Source organism: Pteropus medius, unplaced genomic scaffold (assembly GCF_902729225.1).
Source record: "Pteropus medius unplaced genomic scaffold, Ma_sr-lr_union100, whole genome shotgun sequence".
NCBI lineage: Eukaryota > Metazoa > Chordata > Mammalia > Chiroptera > Pteropodidae > Pteropus > Pteropus medius.
This window is the reverse complement of record NW_024344370.1, coordinates 20334299-20355860: the sequence shown is the minus strand read 5'-3', so window position 1 is coordinate 20355860 and position 21562 is coordinate 20334299. Positions and strand designations below refer to the sequence as shown.

General features: G+C 32.8%; 1 protein-coding gene across 1 annotated transcript in view; it reads right to left on the bottom strand.

Annotated features, from left to right (window-relative positions):
• Positions 1-21562, bottom strand: part of HDX (highly divergent homeobox) — a 184056-nt gene that overhangs the window by 133113 nt on the left and 29381 nt on the right. The window contains exon 3 of the mRNA XM_039870224.1: positions 17049-18164. Coding sequence (XP_039726158.1) covers positions 17049-18164 — 1116 coding nt within the window. The remainder of the gene's footprint in view (positions 1-17048; positions 18165-21562) is intronic.

Genomic DNA, 21562 nt, shown 5'->3' with positions numbered 1-21562 from the left:
CAATTGAATTTAAGTGAGTATCGATTTAAAATAGATTAGTATATAAAAGCAACGAACAAACAGGACAAACAAATAGAGACTCAGGGACATGGACAATAGACTAGTGGTTACCAGAGGCGGCGAGGGGAGAGAAGAGAGGTAGTTGGGGTAAAAGGGGTCAAATATGTGGTGACAGAAAGAAATCTAACTATGGGTGGTGAACACACAATGCTATATATATATGCATTACTGTTGAATTGTACACCTGAAACTTACTAGCTTTCATTAACCAATGTTACCATAATAAAAAATTAATTAAGATAAATAAATAAACACATATAACTAAATTAAAGTACAAATACATGTAATAAAGCATGAGTAGAAGTCAAAAAAAAAAGAAACATGTATAGACAAGGATGGGATGGGGACAAGATTGCTGAGTTTAACTTTTTTATGTAATAATTTTGACTTCTGAACCATGTAAATGTTTCACATATTCAAAACTAAGGAAAGAAACAAAAAGCAAAACCTAAAATCAAACATAAACCTAAGTAAAAGAAACTATCAAATGTAAAACAAACAAAACAAAACAAAAGAAAATAGATTGGTATAACTTTAAGAAATTACAGATAATCCCCATGATAACCACAAAAAATCTATACAATATGTACGAAAGATGAGAAGGAAATTAAAACGGGTCACTGCAAAAACAATACAATAGAAAGGAAGTTAGTACTGTTGGAAATGAGGGATAAAAACATAAGGCATACAGAAAATAACTAATATAATGGCAATAGAAAGTCTTTTGAGATCAGTAATTATTTTAAATGTAATTTGATTGTATTTTCCAATTAAAAGACAGATTGAAATAATAGATCAAAAAAACAGGATTAAGTTATATTGTGTCAATAACAGACTTACTTTAGATCTAAGGACCCTTACCTTACACCGCATACAAAATTAGCTCAAGTAGAACAAAAGCCTAAACATAAAGGCTAAAACTATAAAATTATTAAAAGAAGACATAGGGGAATAGCTTCATGTCATTAGATTTGGCAATTATTTCTTAAATATAATATCAAAAGCATAAGCAACAAAAGAAACAATAGATAATTTAAAATACATCAAAATTAAAAACATGATAAGAAACAGTAGATTAGATAAAGCAGAGGATCGAATCAGTGATTTAGAAAAGCAGCCAATTAGAACAGCAGCAATAAAAAGAATGTAAAAATATAGTTTAAGAGATCTCTGGGACGACATCAAGTGTACCAACATTTACATCATAGGGGTACCAAAAGGAGAAGAGAGGGAGCAAGAAATTAAAAATCTATTTGAATAAATAAAGTAGGCAAACGTTCTTAACCGGCAAGGAGATAGACATACAAGCTCAGGAAGTGCAGAATCCCAATCAAGATGAATCCAAACAGGCTCACACTGAGACACATCATCATTAAAATGCCAAAGGTTAAAGACAAAGACAGAATCTTACAAACAGCAAGAGAAAAGCAATTGGTCACCTATAAGGGAGTTCCCATAAGATTCTCAGATGGTTTCTCCTCAGACACATTGCAGGCCAGAAGGGACTGGCATGAAATATTTTAATTGATGAAAAACAGGCCTACAACCAAGATTACTCTACACAATAAAGGTACCATTTAGAATCCAAGGAGAGATAAAGAGCTTCCCAGACAACAAAAGGGTAAAAGATTGCATCAACACCAGACGAGTATTGCAAGGAATGTTAGAGTTAAGAAAAAGAAGAAAAAAAGATAAAAAAATGTGAATAATAAAATGGCAATAACTACATATCTATCAACAATTATGTCAAATAGAAATGGATTAACTTCTTCAATCAAACAATAGTGTGGTTTAATGGATAAGCAAACAAGACTCTTACTATACTGCCTACAAGAGATTCATTTTAGATAAAAAGACAAATAGACTGAAAGTAAAGGGATGGAAAATGATATTTCATGAAAATGGAAATTAAAAAAAAATCTGGGGTAGCAATATTTATATTAGACAAAATAAACTTTAAAACATGGTATACCATTCAGCCATAAGGAAATAATGAAATCTTGCCATCTGTAACAACATGGATGGACATAGAGGGTGTTGTGTTGAGCGGAGTAAGTCAGACAATGAAAGACAAATGCCATGTGATTTCACTTACACGTGGAATCTAAAGAACAAAATAAATAAACAAACAAAACAGAAACAAACTCAAAGATACAGGGAACATTTTGATGGTTACCAGATGGGAGAGGTTTTGGGAAATAGGTGAAAAGGGAAAGAGATTAAGAAGTACAAATTAGCAGTTACAAAACAGTCTTGGGGATGTAAAGTATAGCATAAGGAATATGGTCAATAATATTATAATAACTATGTATGGTGTTAAATGGGTACTAGCTTTATTGGGGTGACCACTTCATAAGTTATATAAATATCTAATCGCCATATTGTACACCTGAGACTAATATAATATTGTACGCCGATTATAATTAAAAACATTAAAATTATTTTTTTAAAAAGTACAAATTGCCAATTATAAAAACAGTCATGGAGACGTAAAGTACAGCATAGAGAATATAGTCCATAATATTATAATAACTATGTGTGGTGTCAGATGGGTACTAGACTTATCGGGGTGATCACTTTCTATGTTATATGAGTCTAATCACTATGTTGTATACCTGAAACTAATATAATATTGTATGTCAATTCTAATTGGAAAAATAGAAAAAATATTTAAAAAAATAAAAATACAAGTAAACAGAAGAATTTACTAGAATTTCAAAAGTAGACCTGACCATGCAGATGAAAGGATCAGCCACCTGGAGTATAGGACATTGGAAATTACCCAGTCAGAGGAGTAAAAGAAAGAATGAAAAAGAATGAAGAAAGCCTACAGGAGTCATGAGACACAGGAAAAGAAACAATATTCGTATTATGGGAATTCAAAAAGAAGAGAAGGATAAAGAGACAAAGTATATTTAAAGCAATATAGTTGAAAAATTCCCTAACTTGGGAAGATAAATGGTCATCCAGTTCCATCACACTCAAAAATTCTCAAATAGGTTGAACCCAAACAGGGCTACATTAAACATATTATAGTTGAATTGTCAAAAGTCAAAGACAAAGGAAGAATTTTGCAATAAGCAAGAGAAAAAAAGGAAAGTTACGTACAAGAGAATCATCATAAGACTGTTCTGGGATATCTCAATGGAACATTTTTTTTGGGGGGGGCCAGGAAAGAATGGGAGGACATATTCAAAATATTGAATATGTCAATCAAGCATTCTATACATGGAGAAGCTGTCCTTCAGAAAAAAATGAAGAATAAAGAATTTCCTGAAAAAGTAGAAGTTGAAGTTCTTTAGCAGCAGACCACTTATCAATAATCACTCTAAATGTAAATTGATTAAATTATCCAATAAAAAAAGACATAGAATGGATGAATGGATAAAAAACACAAGATTCAATAATGTGCTATTTATAGGAGATGAACTTTAGTCTTAAAGACAAACATAGCTAGAGAGCAAAGGAATGGAAAAAGACATTTCAAGCAAAAGGTAACCAAAAAAAGCAAAGCCAACTATACTTACATCAGACAAAATAGGTTTTAACCTAAAAATGGTAAAAAGAGACAAATAAAACCATTATGTGGGGATCAATACACCAAGAACATATAACAATTATAAACACTTATGTGTCCAACATCAGAGCAACTAAATATATAAAGCAAAAACTAACAGTGCTGAAAGGAGAAATGAACAGTAATGCAATAATATTTGGGGACTTTACTACCCTCCTCTCAGCAATGGATAGATCATACAGAGATTCAATAAGAAAACAGTGAATTTGAACAACACAATAAATCAAAAATTCTAACAAATATATACAGAGCATTCAAATGACAGCAGAATATGCATTCTCCTCAAGTGCACAAGAAACACATTCTATGATAGACCATATATTAGGAAACAAAACATGTTGTAGCAAATTCAAAAAGACTGAACTCATGCCCAGTAACTTCTCTGAGAGCAATGGCATGAAACTAGAAATCGGTTACAAAAAGAAAACTGGAAAATTCTCAAACACATGGAAATTAACACTCTCCTGAACAAACAATATATCAAAGAAAAAATTAAAGGGAGAAATAAAGAAGTTTCTTGAGACAAACAAAAATGGAAATACAACATATCAGAACTTACAGAATGCAGCAAATGCAATTCTAAAAGGAAAGTTCATAGCAATAAAAACCTACATCTAGAAACAAGAAAGATCTCAACTAATCTAAGTCTACACTTAAAGGTAATAGAAAAAAACAAACTGTGCCCAAATATAGCAGATGAAAGGAAATAGTGAAAATAAGAGCAGAAATAAATCAAATAGAAAACAGGATAAAATAGAAAAAAATAACAAAACTAAGAGGTGGTTCTTTGAAAAGATAAACAAATTTGATAAACTTTTAGCTAGACTAACCAAAGAAAAAATAGAGGACCCAACTCAACAAAATTGCAAATGAAAGAGGGGACATTACTACTGACACCACACAAATGAAAAGTATCGTAAGAGGCTACTCTGAACAACTATACAGCAACAAATTAAACAACCTGGAAGTAATGGAAAAATTCTTAGAGGCATATAATCTACTAAGATTGAATAAGAAAGAAATAGAAAATTTGAACAGATCAATTACTCATATGGATACTGAATTAGTAATCAAAATCTCTCAACAACATAAAAGAGCCAGGAACAGTTGGTTTCACTGGTGAATTTTACTGAACATTTAAAGAAGAATTGATGCAAATCTTCCTCAAAATCTTCCAAAAAATGAACAAGAAGGAACACTCGTAAATTAATTTTACGCAGTCTGCATTACCCTGATAACGAAGTCACAAAAGAATACTACAAAAACAAAACTATAGGCCAATATCCATGATAAATATAAATGCAAAAATTCTCATTAAAATACTAGCAAACCAAATTCAGCAGCACATGAATAGTAGAATTTGCCATTATCGAGTGGCATTTATCCCTGGGATGTAAGAATAGTTCAACATACACAAATCAATCAACGTGACACATCACATTAATAGATAAAAAAGAAAAAATATGACCACTTCGACAGATGCAGAAAAAGCATTTGACAAAATTCAATATGTTTGTTATTTAAAAAAAAAACTCAATAAATTGGGTATAAAAGTAACGCACCTCAAAATAAAAAAAAAAAAAGTCATATATGACAAGCTCATGGTAAACATCATACTTAATGGTGTAAGGATGAAAGCTTTTCCTCTAAGATAAGGAGCAATACAAGGGCACCCACTTTCATTCAACCAAATAGTGGAAGTTCCAGCCAGGGCAATCAGATAAGAAAAAGAAGTAAAAGGCATCAGAATTCGAAAGGAAGAAATAAAACTGTTTCTATTTGCAGACGAAATGGCTTTATATATAGGAAACCCTAAAGACTCTATCAAAAACGTTAGATCTAATCAACAAATTCAGTAAAGTTGCAGGATACAAAATTAACATACAAAAATCAGTAATGTTTCTGTATACTAGCAACAAATTATCTGAAAAAAAGAATAAAGAAAACAATCCCATTTACAATAGAATTAAAAACAACAAAACACTTAGAAATAAATTTAACCAAAAGAGGTGAAAGACCTCTACTCTGAAAATTACAAGATATTTATGAAAGACATAAGTAAATGGAATAGTATCCATGTTCATGGATTGGAGAGATTCATATTTCTTAAATGTCCAAAAACCCAACTCCATCTGTAGATTCAATACAATCCCACTTAAGATTCTAGTGGCACTTTTTACTAAAGTAGAAAATAATCCAAAAGTTTATATGGAACCAAAAAAGACTTCAAATAACCAAAGCAATACTGAGAAGAAATAAAGTAGTAGGCATCACACTTCCTGATTTCAAGTTATATGAAAAAGCTATAGTAATCAAAAAAGTATGGTACTGACATAAAACAGACACATACGCCAATGGAACTGAATCAAGATCTCAGAAATAAACTATTATATTTATGGTCAATTAAAATTTGACAAGGAATCCAAGAATACTTAATGGAGAAAATACGTTCTCTTTAATAAATACTGCTGATAAATTGGATATTTACATGTAAAGAAGTCGAAACTAGACCTCTGTCTTACACCATTTGTAAAATTTAACTCGAAATAGATTAAAGACTTAAATGTAAGACCAGAAACCATAAAACTACTAAAAGAAAACATAGGAAAAAAGTCCTTGACATAGGACTTGGCAATGAGTTTTTGTCTGTAACACCTAAAGCGCAAGTAACAAAATTTTAAAAATAATTGAGTGAGACTACATCAAACTAAAAATCTCTGCACTTCAAAAGAAACAATCCACAAAATATAAAGACAATGTACAGAATGGGAAAAATATCTATAAGCCATATATCTGATAAAGGATTAATATCCAAAAGATATAATGGAGTCATACGACTCAATAGCACAAACCTAATAATCCAATTAATAAATGGGCAAAGGACTTCAATAGACATTTTTCCAAAGAAGATATATGAATACCTAACAAGTATATGAAAAGGTTCTCAACTTCACCAATCAAAAGGAAAAAGTAAATCAAAACCACAGTGAAATAGCACATCACTTCTGTTAGAATGGTTATTGTCAAAATGACTGGAGATAACAAATGCTGGCAAGAATCTGTATAAAAGGCAACACTTGTGCATTGCTGGTGGAATTTTAAATTGGTACAAACATTAAGGAAAACAGTACGGAGGTTCCTCGAAATGTTAAAAATAGAACTATCATATGATTGAGCAATTCCACTTCTGGAAATATATCCACTATCAATGAAAACACTTTTTCAAAGAGATATTTGCACTCCCATGTTCATAGCAGCATTATTTACAATAGCCAAGATATGGAAATAGTCTGTGTCCATAGATGAATGGATAAAGAAGTTATGAAAAATATTCAGCTGTGAAAAGGAAGGAAGTCCTGCCATTGGTGACAACATGGATCAACCTTGAGGGTATTATTCTAAATGAAATAAATCAGACAGAAAAAGACAAATACTGTATGATCTCATTTATATGTGGAATGTAAAAAAAAAACTCATAGAAAAAGAGATCAGACTTGTGGTTACCAGAGGTTGTGTGCACTGTGGGGTGGTAACTGAATGAAGGTGTTCAAAATGTACAAACTTTCAGTTATAAGATAAATAAGTACTAAAGACATAATGTACAATATAATAATTGCAGTTAACACTGCTGTATGGTATACTTGAAAGTTGTTAAGAGAGTAGTCCCCAAGAGTTTTCATCACAAAGAATTTTTTTTCCTTTTTTTATGTATATAAGATGATGGATGTTAACTACACCTATTGTGGTAATTTCACAATATAAATGACTGAAATCATTATACTAAACACCTTATACTTATAATGCGCTATAAGTCAATTATATCTTAATAAAACAAAAAAAAGTTAAAATAATTACTAAAAATTTTTAAAAAGATATAATACTCCATATTAATAGAATAAAGGAAGATGCATATGAATATCTCATTAGACGTAGAAATAGCATTTGACAAAAATCAACACACTTTCATGACAAAAGCACTAAACAAACCAGGAATAAAAGAGAATCTCCTCATCCTGATAAAGAGCATCCACAAAAAGCAACAGGTAACATCATATTTAATTGTGAGTGACTGAATGTTTTCCATCTAAGATTGAGAAGAAGAGAAACATGTCTGGTCATACCACTTATATTTAACATTGCACTGGAGTTGCTAGCAATTAGTCAAGAAAAATAAATAAAATGCAGTAAAGTTTTACACAAGTAAAACTATCTGTTCTTGTAGATGACATGATTTTATATATAGAAAAACTTAAGGAATCCACTAGTATCTAAGTAAATATTAATTCAGTACATTATTAGGATATATGATTGAAATGTAAAAATTGATAAACAATCTAACAATTAAATTAAGAAAGAAATTCCATCTAAATAGCATCGAAAAGAGTTATACACTTAGGAATAAATTTAACAAAATAAGTGCAAGAATTATCTACTGAAAAGTAGAACATATTGTTAAAAGAAATTATAGAAGATGTAATGAGTGGAAAGGCATACATGGATCAGAAGATACAATATTTGATATGGCAATATCCTAAATTGATATACAGATGGAACATAATTTATCAAAATTCCAGTTGGCTTTTTCGTAGAAATTGACAAGTTGATCCTAAAATTCATATGCAAATGAAAGGTACCCAGAATAGACAAAATAATTAAAAAAAAAACAACAAAACCCTCAGCTGGAGGACTCACACTTTTCAATTTTAAAACTTACCACAAAGCTACAGTTATCAAAAAATGTGGTATTAGTATAAAATAGACTATATATAAATACATATATAAATATATATATAAAATAGAATTGAGAGTCCACAAGTAAACTCTTACATATGATCAACTGATTTTGAGAAGGATGGCTAGACCATTCAATGAAAAATGTATAGAATTTTCAACAAATGATGCTGTGACAACCAGGTATCCATATGCAAAAAGAACCAAGATGAACTCTCACCTCACACTATACACAAACACTTTCTTAAAACAGATGAAAGGCCTACATGTAAGATATACAAGTAAAAAATTCTTATAAGAATACATAGAGGTCAGTCTTCATTACTTTGGCTTAGAAATTAGTTTCTTAGATACACCAAAAGCACAAGTGATAATAGAAAAAAATAGGTAAATTGAACTTTACCAAATTAAAAATGTTTGTGTATAAACAGTACCCTCAAGAAAGTGAAAAGATAGCATATGGAATGAAAGCAAATTCTTGCAAGTCATGAATCTAATAAGGATTAGTATAAAGAATATATAAAAAACTAAACACTTATAACTCAAAAAGAGCCAATTTTAAAAATAGAGAAATTATCTGAATAAATTTTTTTTTCCAAGTAAAGTATTCACATGGCTAATAAGCTCATGAAAAGAGGGTTAACATTGTTAGCTATCAGGGAAATGCAAATAAAAATCATCATGAGATATTTCATACCCATGATAGCTATAATAAAAATGACTGACATAACAAGTGTTGGTTAGTATCTGGAGAAATATTGGACCCCTTATACATTGAGATGAGAGTATGAAGGGCTTCAGCTACTTGGGGAAAAAATTTGGCAGTTCCTCAAAACATTAAGCATAGAGTTCAACTATGAACTAGAAATCCACTCCTAGATATATACCTCCCAAATTTGAAAACAGGTCAACACAAAAATTTGCATATGAATGCTATAGCAGCATTATTCAAAATAGATGTAAAAACAACTCAAATGTCCAGCAACTAATAAATAGATAAACAATATATGCTATATACATACAATGTAATATCATAGAGCAATAAAATGAAGTACTGATACATATGATAACCTTGACAATCCTTAAAAAAATTATGCTAACTGAAAGAAGTCAGTTACAAAGGTATGATTACATTTATAATAATATCCAGAATACATAAATCCACAGAAACAGAAAAAAAGATTAGTGGTTTTCTAGTGCTAGGATGGGAGATTTGGTGATAATGGGTATTTAGTTCATTTTTGAGGTTATTAAATGTTTTAAAATCAGATTGTGCTGCTATTTGAACAACTCTATGAATATATTAAGAAACAACTTTATTATACACTCTAATATGTGAATTCTATATTATGTGAATTATATCGCAATAAAGTTGTTTTAAAATGATCCCTGCTCACTACAGCTATTCAACACAGATTATTGTTGTTACTTTTTTGAGGTTGAATATTCCTGAGAGTTATTTTAACAAAGTCATTCAATCTTATTGGTCCTTCCTCACTTTCCTCAGGTCAAAATGTCATTTGTGTTAGTTTAGAATGCCATGATGTTCAAAGTTTCTACAACAATTAAACTTTCTTATTTATTTTTAAAAGTGCAATGAAGCCCACAAATACTGAAGAAATTTGGAAGGCACTACCAAAGCACTTTCACTAATGCATTATACTTATAAAGTACCTTTTAAAGGAAGCTCAAATTGCTTTACTTTTATTTACTCCTAAGTCCTTAGGAAGTCCATGAAAGATGAGAATGCAGTTAATTACTCAGTCACAATAATAATCACAACAAAAATCCTGTATTTATAGCATCTGTCTTCCAAAAGGCTCCTATATCATCACATAAATGACCATCAATTATTAAACTTTAATCACCACAGCAGTTTTATGACAAATAGATGGACTGACGAAGAATCAATATGAAAAGTGAATGGCACTTTTGAGAACGATATGGTTGCAATCTGTCCCTAAAGAAGTGAGGTTAGCCTGGAGAATTTCTGAAATATAACTGGGCTATAGTATCTTGGTATTGCAACCTCCTGATAGTTTCCTTACTACAATTTAACCCTTAATATGATATCCTCAAGTGGCTCCAAAACAGCTGGTTTTAACTTCTTAGCATCCCCTAGTATTTCTTCAATCTGTACTCCTTCACCTAGATAGTTTGGAACTAGATTATCCTCCAGGAATAGTTTGAAGATACTAAGTGTAACAGAGAGAAGCAGATATAGCTGGTACATAGTCTCAGGGTCAAACTAAATAGAATCGCTTGTTTGCTTATAGTTTCGTAGCTAGAAAACTGCCAAAATGGCCACAGGTTCTATTTTTCTAAGTCCTAATGTAACAGTAATATGGCTATTGTAGTATATCTTCATTAAAATCTTAGAGGATAGCTAACATGGACTGAATGTCCCAGCTAAATTCACATGTTGAAAACTAATCCTAATGTGATGGTATTTAAAGGTGGGACTTTTGGGAGATGGCTAGGCCATAAGGATGGAGCCCTCATGAATGGGAATAGTGCTTTTACAAAAATAGACCCCAGGAAGTTCCCTTTTTCCTTCTGCCATATGAGGACGCAGAAGACAGACATCAATGCAGTAGGAAGTGGGCTATCGCCAGACACAGAATCTGCCATCATCTTGATCTTGGGTTTCCCAGCTTCCAGAACTATGAGAAATAAATGTTTGTTGTTTAAGCTACCCAGACTATAGTATTTTTTGTTATAGCAGCCCAAATAGACTGACACTTTAATCCTTATGGATTATGCTTCCCCAGGCTGCCTTAGTTTCCCCAAATCTCAACTAATTAAAAGAAAGGAGAGCCAAAGTGATGCCCCAAGGATTCTCTGCAGGCATTCTACCATATTGCCTCAGGTCAAGTTGGCGAAGGTATGGTATAATATAAATAGTTATACATGAGCTTTTCAATATGTAGATTATGGTGAGGTCGATAGCTGATATCAAGTCTTAAGCAAGCACTACAGCTATTTTTCCTCAATGATCCTGTGATAATTATGGGTTCTGCAATATTTTACTTGAAATAAAATGTAAAGCGCATCACACTTTATATTTTACCTTACCATCCCCTATTTTCCTCACCTTCCTTCCATCCTTTTTGTTAAAGAAATAAAATGGAATAAAAAGAAGACCTAGACTAGCGGAGTCTCATTAACTTTATAACTATGAGGTTGTAAATATAAAAAAGTTTATGTGTCAGGGAATGTACAAGGAGCCTTACACATAACGTGCCATTTCATGTAACAGCATTCTTGAAAAGTAGGTGTTAATAAAGACATTATACAAATAAGAAAACTGTTACACAGAGAGGTTATGACACTTGCCCAAGATAGCACGAGTACAAAGTGGCAGAGCCTAGATTTGACCTAGGTCTATCAGTCCTTAAGCTCATGCTCTAAATCGTTACATCAGACAGCCTTTCTTTAAAAAAAAAATTACTATTCAAAAAAAGGGGATGTGAATTTACAGTCAAGGTGGCGGAGTAGGTAAACACTGTGCTCGCCTCCTCTCATTACAACAACAAAATTACAACTAAATTACAGAACAATAATCAATGAGAATCACCTGAAGCCTCACTGAACAGAAGTCCTATAAGGACGTACAAAAGAAGCTCATCAAGATGGGTAGTGGGGAAGAGACATGGAATGGGATGGTCCAACACCCACGTTTGGCCATTAAAAATTAAGAGGGGTCTCTTGGCTGTGGAGGTTCCTCCAGAGGAGTAAGGGGTCCTAGCCCCATACCAGGATCCCTAGAATAGGGCTTGGGTGCTGGAAAGAGAAGTCCCCACAAATCCTAGCTCTGAAACTAGTGGAGACTGTGGCTGAGTGAAATGGAAGACTGCTGGAGTCACAGACATACCTCTTAAAGGGCCTACGCACAAACTTACCCACTGACAACTCACTCCCTCTGAGTTCCAGTGCTGGGGCAGCAGCTCAACAGGCACCAGGGACATACAGGGAGGAAATGAATTGTCTGGCTAGGGTTAGAGCTGAAGGGGCACCTTTTCCCTAGACAGAAATACAGACAGAAGCCATTGCTCTTTTGTTGAGCCCTTCTCTTACCCAGTCTGCACACATAGGCCTAGCTGGGCTCCATATCTGAGTTTCTATCAAATTGTAAAACCATTCACCACACCCTAGTGATTCCCTGAGACCCCACCCCACCCGACTGCAGACCCACCTAGGTCATTTCCAGTGGCTTTTCCATACAAATAGCCAGTCTTGGCTTATGCTGCAGACTTTCCTAAAATCTCTCAAAGGTTGACAAACCTCCAACAAGTATCATCTGGCCTCAGCATGCCCAGTACGTCTTGTTAAGCAGCCCCAGTCGTAGCACTACCAGCAGCATGCCTGGGTTTGCAGCTTAGCCTTGCAGGCACCTTCAAGCACAGCCCAAGTGGCAGCCATGTGCAGAATGCTTGGTGGCATATGACAGGTGACCCCAGGAAGGGCACAGGCTGCAGCTAAACTTGGCCTGAGGCAGGGCCCCTCCCAGGAAGCCCTGATCTGCAGTCTGGTATCCAGCTTCGATCTGAGCCAGAGCAACACCTGGGGTCACATCTGAGGATGACACACCCACAAGGCAGACAGGGCAGGCACTAAAGACCTGATAAAGCAAATCCTGCTCTGTAGTAAGTGTCCCTGCACAGCAGCTTCTCCACTGGTCATGGCCAGTCATCACGACCAGTCCCAGGGTCAATCCTTCCCATTGATAAGCAAACAGCAATAAAGGCTCAACTACAACAGGAGAGCACACACAACCTATAGAAGGGACACACCAGCTCATGCGACCAGGGAGATTGTGCCATTTGGCCCCACAAGACACTTACTACATAAGGCCACACCACTAAGAATGGGAGACACAGCAACCCTACCTAATACATAGAAAAAAATACAGGGAAGCAATCAAAATGGGGAGAGAAAAACAAAAAAAACAAAAAACACACACATCTCAAATGAAAGAACAGAACAAATCTCCAGTAAAAAAAAAAAAAAAAGACAAGCGATCCACCATATTCAGTGTTCAAAACACTAGTTATCAATGATCTCAGTGAGAAATTCAGCAGAGATAAGACACATAAAACTGAAAATAGAAAACATAAAAAAGAACCTGTTGGAAATGAAGAATACAATAATTGAAATTAAAAAACTGTATATTAGAAGGAATCAACAGTAGATTAGATAAAGAAGAGGATTGAATCAGTGATTTAGAGGATCAAGTAGCAGAAACATCCAATCAGAATAGCAAAAGAAAAAAGTAATGATAGTTTAAAGGGACTCTAGGGAACCATCAAGTATACCAACATTCACATCAAAGAGGTATCAGAAGGAGAATGGAGAGAGCAAGGAATTGAAAACCTATTTGAAAAAATAATGATAGACAACCTTCCTAACCTGTTGAAGGAAACAGACATACAAGCTCAGGAAGTGTGGAGTCCTAAACAAGATGAACCCAAAGAAGCCCACACCAAAATACATCATAATTAAAATGCCAGAGGATAAAGACAAAGAGACCACCTTAAAATTAGCAAGGGAGCTCCCATTAAGACTGTCAGCTGATTTCTCAACAGATAATTTGCAGGCCAGAAAAGACTGTCAGAAAATATTCTGTGATAAAAATTAAGAACCTACAACCAAGATTACTCTGCCCAGCAAAGCTATCATTTAGAATCGAAGGACACATAAAGATCTTTCCAGACAAGAAAAAGTTAAAGGACTTCATCATTGCCAAACCAATATTACAGAAAATGTTAGAGGGACTTCTTTAAGAAGAAAAAGGAAAAAAGAAAAAAAATATGAATAATAAAATGGAAATAACTACATATCTATCAACAATTACTTTAAATGTAAATGGATTAAATGTTCCAATCAAAAGATAGGGTGGCCGAATGGAAAAGAAAAACTGACCTTTACATATGCTGCCTATGAGAGAATGAATGCACATCAAAAGACACACAAAGACTGAAAGTAAAGGGATGGAAAAAGATTTAATGAAAACGTTAATAAAAAAAGAGCTGGGGTAGTAATACTATATCACAGCAGTCCCCAACCTTTTTGGCACCAGGGACCGGTTTTCCTATGAGAATCTAATGCCTGATGATCTGAGGTGGAGCTGAGGCAGTGATGCTAGCAGCACCAAGGAGCAGCTGCAAATACAGATGAAGCCTTGTTTACTCACCCACCACTCAACTCCTGCTATGCAGCTCAGTTCCTAACAGGCCATGGACCGGTACCAGTCTGCACCTGGGGGTGGGGGAACCCTGGTATATCAGACAAAATAAACTTTAAAACAAAGACTATAACAAGAGACAAAGAAAGACCCAGTAATCCTACTTCTTGATATTTATTTGAAGAAACCCAAACACTACTTTGAAGGACCACGTGCATTCATATGTTCATCACAGCTCTATTTACAGTAGCCAAGATATGGAAGCTACCTGGGTGTCCATCAATGGATGAATAGATAAAGAAGAGGTGGTACATATATACAACAGAATATTACTCAGCCTAAAAAAAAAAAAAAAAGAATTAAATCTTACCACCTCCAACAATGTGGATGGACCTAGAAGGTATTGTGTTGAGTGGATAAGTCGAAGAAAGACAAAGACAAATGTCATATGATTTCACTTATATGTGGAATCTACAGAACAGGATAAATGAACAAACAAAACAGAAACAAGCGCATAGATATAGAGAGGATTTTGATAGTTATAGGATGTAGAGAGTGAGGGAATGGGTGAAATGGGGGAGGAGTTTATGAGGGACAAATTTGTAGTTGCGATATAATCATGGGGATGTATAGCATGGGGAATATAGTAGTATTGTAATAACTATGTATGGTTATTACATAGTCAGATGAGTACTATATTTATCAGAGTGATCACTTCATAAGTTATATAAATGTCTAATCACTGTGCACTCTAAACTAATATAATATTGTTTGTCAACTGAATTTAAAAAAATAAAATAATTAAAATAATAACGGTGAAACTGAAGCTAGTAAAAAATTGCTAAGTTTTATTTCATTTAAAAAGTTATTTTATATAAAACAAATTCAATCTCTTTAAAAGTTCTATCAGGAAAGAAACATATACTATAAAAAGACATCACTATAGGTTAAATTTTCCTTAGGGTAGTGGTTGGCTTATGAAAAATTAAAAATTACACTCTGTTCTCTCAGCCCTCCAAATATTCAAATACAGTTGATATTGTTAGGCTGTATGGTAAAATAGGAAAAAATAATGCTATATTTTGAGTTGCAGTCCTTTTTCTCTCATGAACTGGCTTTGTGATCCTGGACAGGTATTGAAACATGGATTAAATGTCCGTATGTCTAAATTGCCATGAACATTAAATGAGATCAGGTATGTAAAGTGACTGATGGTGCCTAGTATGTGGAAAGCCTTCAACAAATAGTAAATGTTATTGTTTTTACTATCATTAGTAAATACAGAAGGGGTAAAATAGTATAAAAGAGCAGGGAATGAAAAGAGGCTAATGGTATGATTCAATGTTAGTTTAAGCTTGCTTTAGGAAAAAGCAAACAGAAAAATGAGTAGTATCTCAGTAAGAAATGACAACTAATGATGATTATTGAGTACTCTTCTGTTAGTGCTAAGTGCCAGAGGGATATTTCTTATATGCTGTTATTGCTTTTCATTTTGAATCCGAAATTTATAAGATGAAGGGAGGTAAGAGAAGTTTATTCCTTATATTGATTGAGAATAGCCTAAAAACATCTTAAAGCTGGATAAAACTTACATACTGTGGTTGAACAAATTAGTGTCCAGCTAGTAGCAAGAAAAAGTGGAGAACATCCATGCCCTGCTATTCGAATTCTCTGAAGCAGATTTCTCAGAGAGAAGATCTATGTCCTTAAAAGATGTTCTAAGGTAACATGTACCTCACTGTTGAGAATATTTGAAGCATATCTAAATAATTAAATTCATGAAACAGTAAAGAAATACCACCTATTTTTGCACAGATCTAAAATTACTTTAATTTTTACTTTGAATATGTCTCTTCCTTATACACATTTTTCAAAAGAACTATCTGATTAATGTTCCACTTAATGTTTGAATAAAGCATTTACTTTTTGAAAAAGCAGTTATCTGAGTCTTTGCAGGCTTTTACTTCTCAGCCACTGTCACTTAGAGAAATGGTTGACTTGTCTGGCTATGTGTCCAGGGAAAGCACCACTCATCTAGTGACATCTCCCCATACTGCAAGTAAAAACCATTACAAGAATAATCTAGGTTCAAAGGGATAAACCTAGCCACTTTAGTCCTATTTTAGTGATGGGAAATGCCATGTTTCCCAACAGGCTATTATTTCCTGAATAAAATCATTTTAAATGTCAGTAGAAAGCTGCCATGTTATAAAAATGATTATATTCCATGAAGAAAAACTCATTTTAAAAAATGACCAGAAAAGCACAATATTCTTCAAAGAGTTGACCCCAAACCACAATTTTGAAACAAAAATCTCAAATAACTTCAAAATATGAGTTAAGTGACCCAGGTCTCAAGTCTAACTGGATACCAACACAGCTTTTTACACCAAACAATGGTATAAAACAAAACAAAACAAAACAAAACAACAAACAAGAAACAAAAACAAAAACAAAAACAAAAAACATTAGGGGGAAAAAAAAAGTACACATTACCTGGTAATTGTTTTGGTTTTGTGATAACCTTAATTGGTTTGATGATGCAAAATGTGAAGAAAAATTACTCCGTGATGGATTTGTATTACTGTACATTGTAGTAGATGCTGTATGTAATGAGGTCTGTGGTGTCAAATGGTAGTCTCTGTTTTGATACAGTACATTGTCTGACAGGTCTCTAATATTCACCATTTGTGATTTTGGCATATTTCTTCCTGGTCCTGGCAAAGCTGTACTTTGGTTCTCAGCTCGAAGGGAACTGCAACTTTCATAAAATCTTGAGTAGCTTGGTATCTGTGCTCCCATCAATGCCAACTCTTCCTCTCTGGCATACTCATCATCAGCATCTCCAGTCTCCATTGCAATGGACAAACAAGTTCCTTCTGCTGCATTAGGCTTTTGTGGGGTATTTCCTTCCAGAATTCTCTGGGGGTAATCACTAACTGCTAATGAAAATACTTCACGGATTTCCAAGTTTTGTGTTCTACAGTAAGGATCTCTAATAGGTGTCTTTTGCCCATATAAATTATGTGATCCTAGACCCGTATGTTCAGGTTTATATGACCTTTGAATTCCAACTTCTTCAATTTTGCAAGGTCGGTGGCACACAGATGGCTTTTGAGGTACCATCATCTCAGAGGCTTGCATTGAAGAGCTTCCATAGTTTTTCTTTGTGTGATTGTAAACTGAGTTTCCAGCATTTAGCACACTTGTCTGTCTTGACAAAATAATTGTTTTTTCTCCTAAGAGCAGAGAGGCATTTTTACAGTGTGCTACTTGTCTTTGAACAGGAATATGTAACTGAAACTCGGTATCATTTTTACTGGCTGTTTTCTGAATAGGGATTTTATGTGCTTCTGTAATTTGTGTGTTTGTATGTTTATTTGTTCCTGGCCTACTTGATGAACTGGCTGGGCTATATATACCAGTTACAATAACATCATTATTGGCAGATGTCCAAGAAGACTGTTGGCCTGAGGGTCGAGCCATATTAACCACATTTCTGACTGTTATGTCTGGAGCTGCCAAAGAGGTACCAGACACAGTTCCTGCTGTTGCTGCTCCTGATTCAGAATTTTTACTGCTCATTTTTCTTCTCTTATTGCCAACCCACGTCTGGAAAGATAAAAATGATATTATGGAAAAGTTCTTAACAAAGAAACAAGAAAAAACAATTTATAAGTAATAAATTGTATTCTCATTTGTCATAGAATCAAGGTTTATACAAATTAAAAGAAAAAAGATGCAATAAATTAAAAATAACTAAAGTATAAGGCCAGAAAAAATCAGACTTGCATTTAATATCTAGAAACTTTGATGAGAGAATTGCATTGTCACTCCTCTCCTCCTAAAAGTCCATCCAATTTATCTGTAGCAAGAACCTTAAAAATGTTTGTATCTTTTGACCTTCCACTTCTGTGAATTTATAAAAATAATCATAGATGCATACAACATTTATATGAATGATGTTCATCACATATTTATTTATACTAGTGACAAATTGGAAGCATACTAAAGGTAGGATAGTGACACTGAAAAATGCTTGTATAGTATTGTTAAACAAATATATGCATGCAATTTTCAGGTTTAACAACTTCTGTTCCATTAATACATCATAACGTGGTTAGTTTAATATTGCTAGGTATTCAGATTATTTTTGGAAACATTCACTATTATGAACCATATTGAAATACACATCATTGTACGTGCATCTTTGTGCTATTGGTCCATTAGAATGCTATTGTAGAAAGAAAATCCCTGTGTTTTTTGATATTTTTAAAGTACCCTCTAATGTATAAGATTTCTGAATTCTCCACACCCGCACCAATCTTTTGCATTATCTTTCTGTAGCCTTTACTAGCCCAGAAGTTATAAAGATACAACACTGCAGTTTTGATTTGAATTTCTATGGTTACTATATTACTTCAACAGAATTGCTTATCTATTTCCTTTACTTATTTTTATATTGGTGTATTTGTCTTTTTAAATCGATTTATAAGAATAATTTTCTACTAAAGATAGCAACACTTTGTCACAAGTTGAAAATATTTTTCCCAGTTTGTCATTAATTTATGGTACTTATTTTCTTCTTACACTTTTCTCTATTTACCAAATTTTATATAATGAATATGTAGTACTTTCATAAATGAGAAATAAATTATTAATAAAAATAATACTAGCGATTGGCATTTAGGATCTGATTAAAACTATGTACTTTAATATAAATAATTATTTATAATAATCTTAGTATTATTATGCTGAATCATGATTCATCTTAAAATATGCAATAAGAAATATTATGTTTCATAATGTGATTAGTAAACTTTATAATTATTTCAAAATGCATACTGTATTATAAACTTCCAAAACATGTTCATATATTAAGAATTTTAAAAAAAAATCTAAGTGAAAACATTAAATGAGCTAGCTTTGCACAAACATGATGCAGGGTATATTTGGTTAACTTGTGTGATGTGGTTTTGAAGACCAAGAAAATTATCCAATTTTCAATGTTTATACTATATTTAATGTTTATACTATAAACAACATTAGTGTTTCTGTAATACTATAAATAAAAGCTATCATGTATGGAATCTCCATTATGTGTTTTTATATATATTAGCTCCTTCACTAGGTGTTATTTCTCTAATTATATAAGTGAAGAAGTTGAGGTTTAGAACTATTAAGTAGTTAGTGGATATTTGCCATAAGGATTCAAAATCGATATTACTTGACCTCAAAGCATATTCTCCTTCCACTATCGTGAGAAACTCCTGAAATGGTCATCTCTGTTGGTGATTTTACTTTTATAATTAGTATTTCTCTTCTAAAAAAAAGAAAAAATGGAAACTGAGATGGTTCCATTTTGTTTCACAGGAGTCTGTGGGAATTTTAAACTTGCTCCGATTTATTTTTACCAAACAGCAGAAGTGACAATTACAATAGGGACAAATGAATATAAATGGCACAAGAGAAAAAGACAGAGGAGAAAAACTAAAATGTTTTTAAAGTGTATACTCAAGAGAAATGTTTAAAAAGAAATGTTTTTGGATATAATTTGAATGTATGGATCAAAAAGGTGAATTTTACAAATATTCAAAATAAGTGATTGTGTTATGGCTTTTCAAGTATGAAAAGTATACATAAGAATCATGATGCATTTGTTCATAATTATTATAAAAATATATAAGCATTTCATTTAAACACTTTAAATGGGAAAGCACAGTGAATTGGTAAAATCAAGATCTACCACATCTGGAGGGCAGCTTTGTGCAATATTTCTAAAAAAATAAACAATCTATCATGTTCTCATCACAATACGACAACACCTACCTTAACAAAAGAAGTTTAAGAGTGAACTTAGTGCATTGCAAGTTTATGGCTTACTTTTATAGTATAAATATTTACTTATATAGTTTATTAGGTATTTAAATTATATACCTATCCAAGAGTAAAATGCAGTAGAATATCATGTGCATATGAAACTCAGCTAACCTCATTTGTCCTGGGGGCAGCCAACACAGATGTCACAAGATCTATGTACTTTATAAGAAAAGGACATTCCCTGACCTTTCTTTAAACACACTTTATTTTGTTTTATACATAATTTTTACCAAATCTGGTATCCTAATCTATAAAAAATTAGAAATAACAAAATAGAAGGGGCACTGGTGATAGAGATCGCTTTTGGACATGCCTTGTTAACATCAAAACTAAGAATATTTACTAACTATTCCTCACTAAAAAGGAGAAGAAAAGAAAAAAACAAAAGAGAATCAATGAGAAATCATTAAATAGTATGGTGTTTTTTGGTAAAGGAAAAATTCACCCCATATACCTTACCACATTGTGAGCATTATTGTGTGAGCACAATACAATAATTGATTTCCATAATGAAACTAAGTCAGAAAGTAAGGGTTTAATTCTTTTCAATATTCTCTATGAAAGTCAAAAAGTATACACTTAAATATTTTCCACCTAAAATTTGAAAATAAAGACAATTCATTGCCTGAGGTTTCCAAATAACTGAATTAAATTTTCTTAAAAGTCATCCAGTCGCAGGATCCAAAATTTACCAATGTTTATACAATACAATTCTTTTCCAAACACCTCACCGGTGAGAGAGAAAAAATGGGTCAAAAAAATTGATATGAAAATTTAAAGTTTGAACTAACAAAGTTATACTACATAGAAAAAATAAATAAATAAAAGGAAAGACATTTGGGTCATCAACTTTTGGTGTCCATAAAATTATCTTCAGTCTTTCTTAGAAATTCATTTTCTCCAAACATCTTTTCCCTTTTCTATACCTCTTCCTTTGTTTTCCTGTTCTGTTACCCCACTATATATATATTTTTGCATGGATACTTTAACCTTTAAATTCTATTTATATCAGGATCAAATTCTTAGTAAAATGGAATTTAAGTTCTTTTGAGGGAAAAAAAAACACAACAAACACTATATTAAAAGTAATAAAGAGAGGTCTCTTTTAAGTAGAACATACAGAGCAAGCA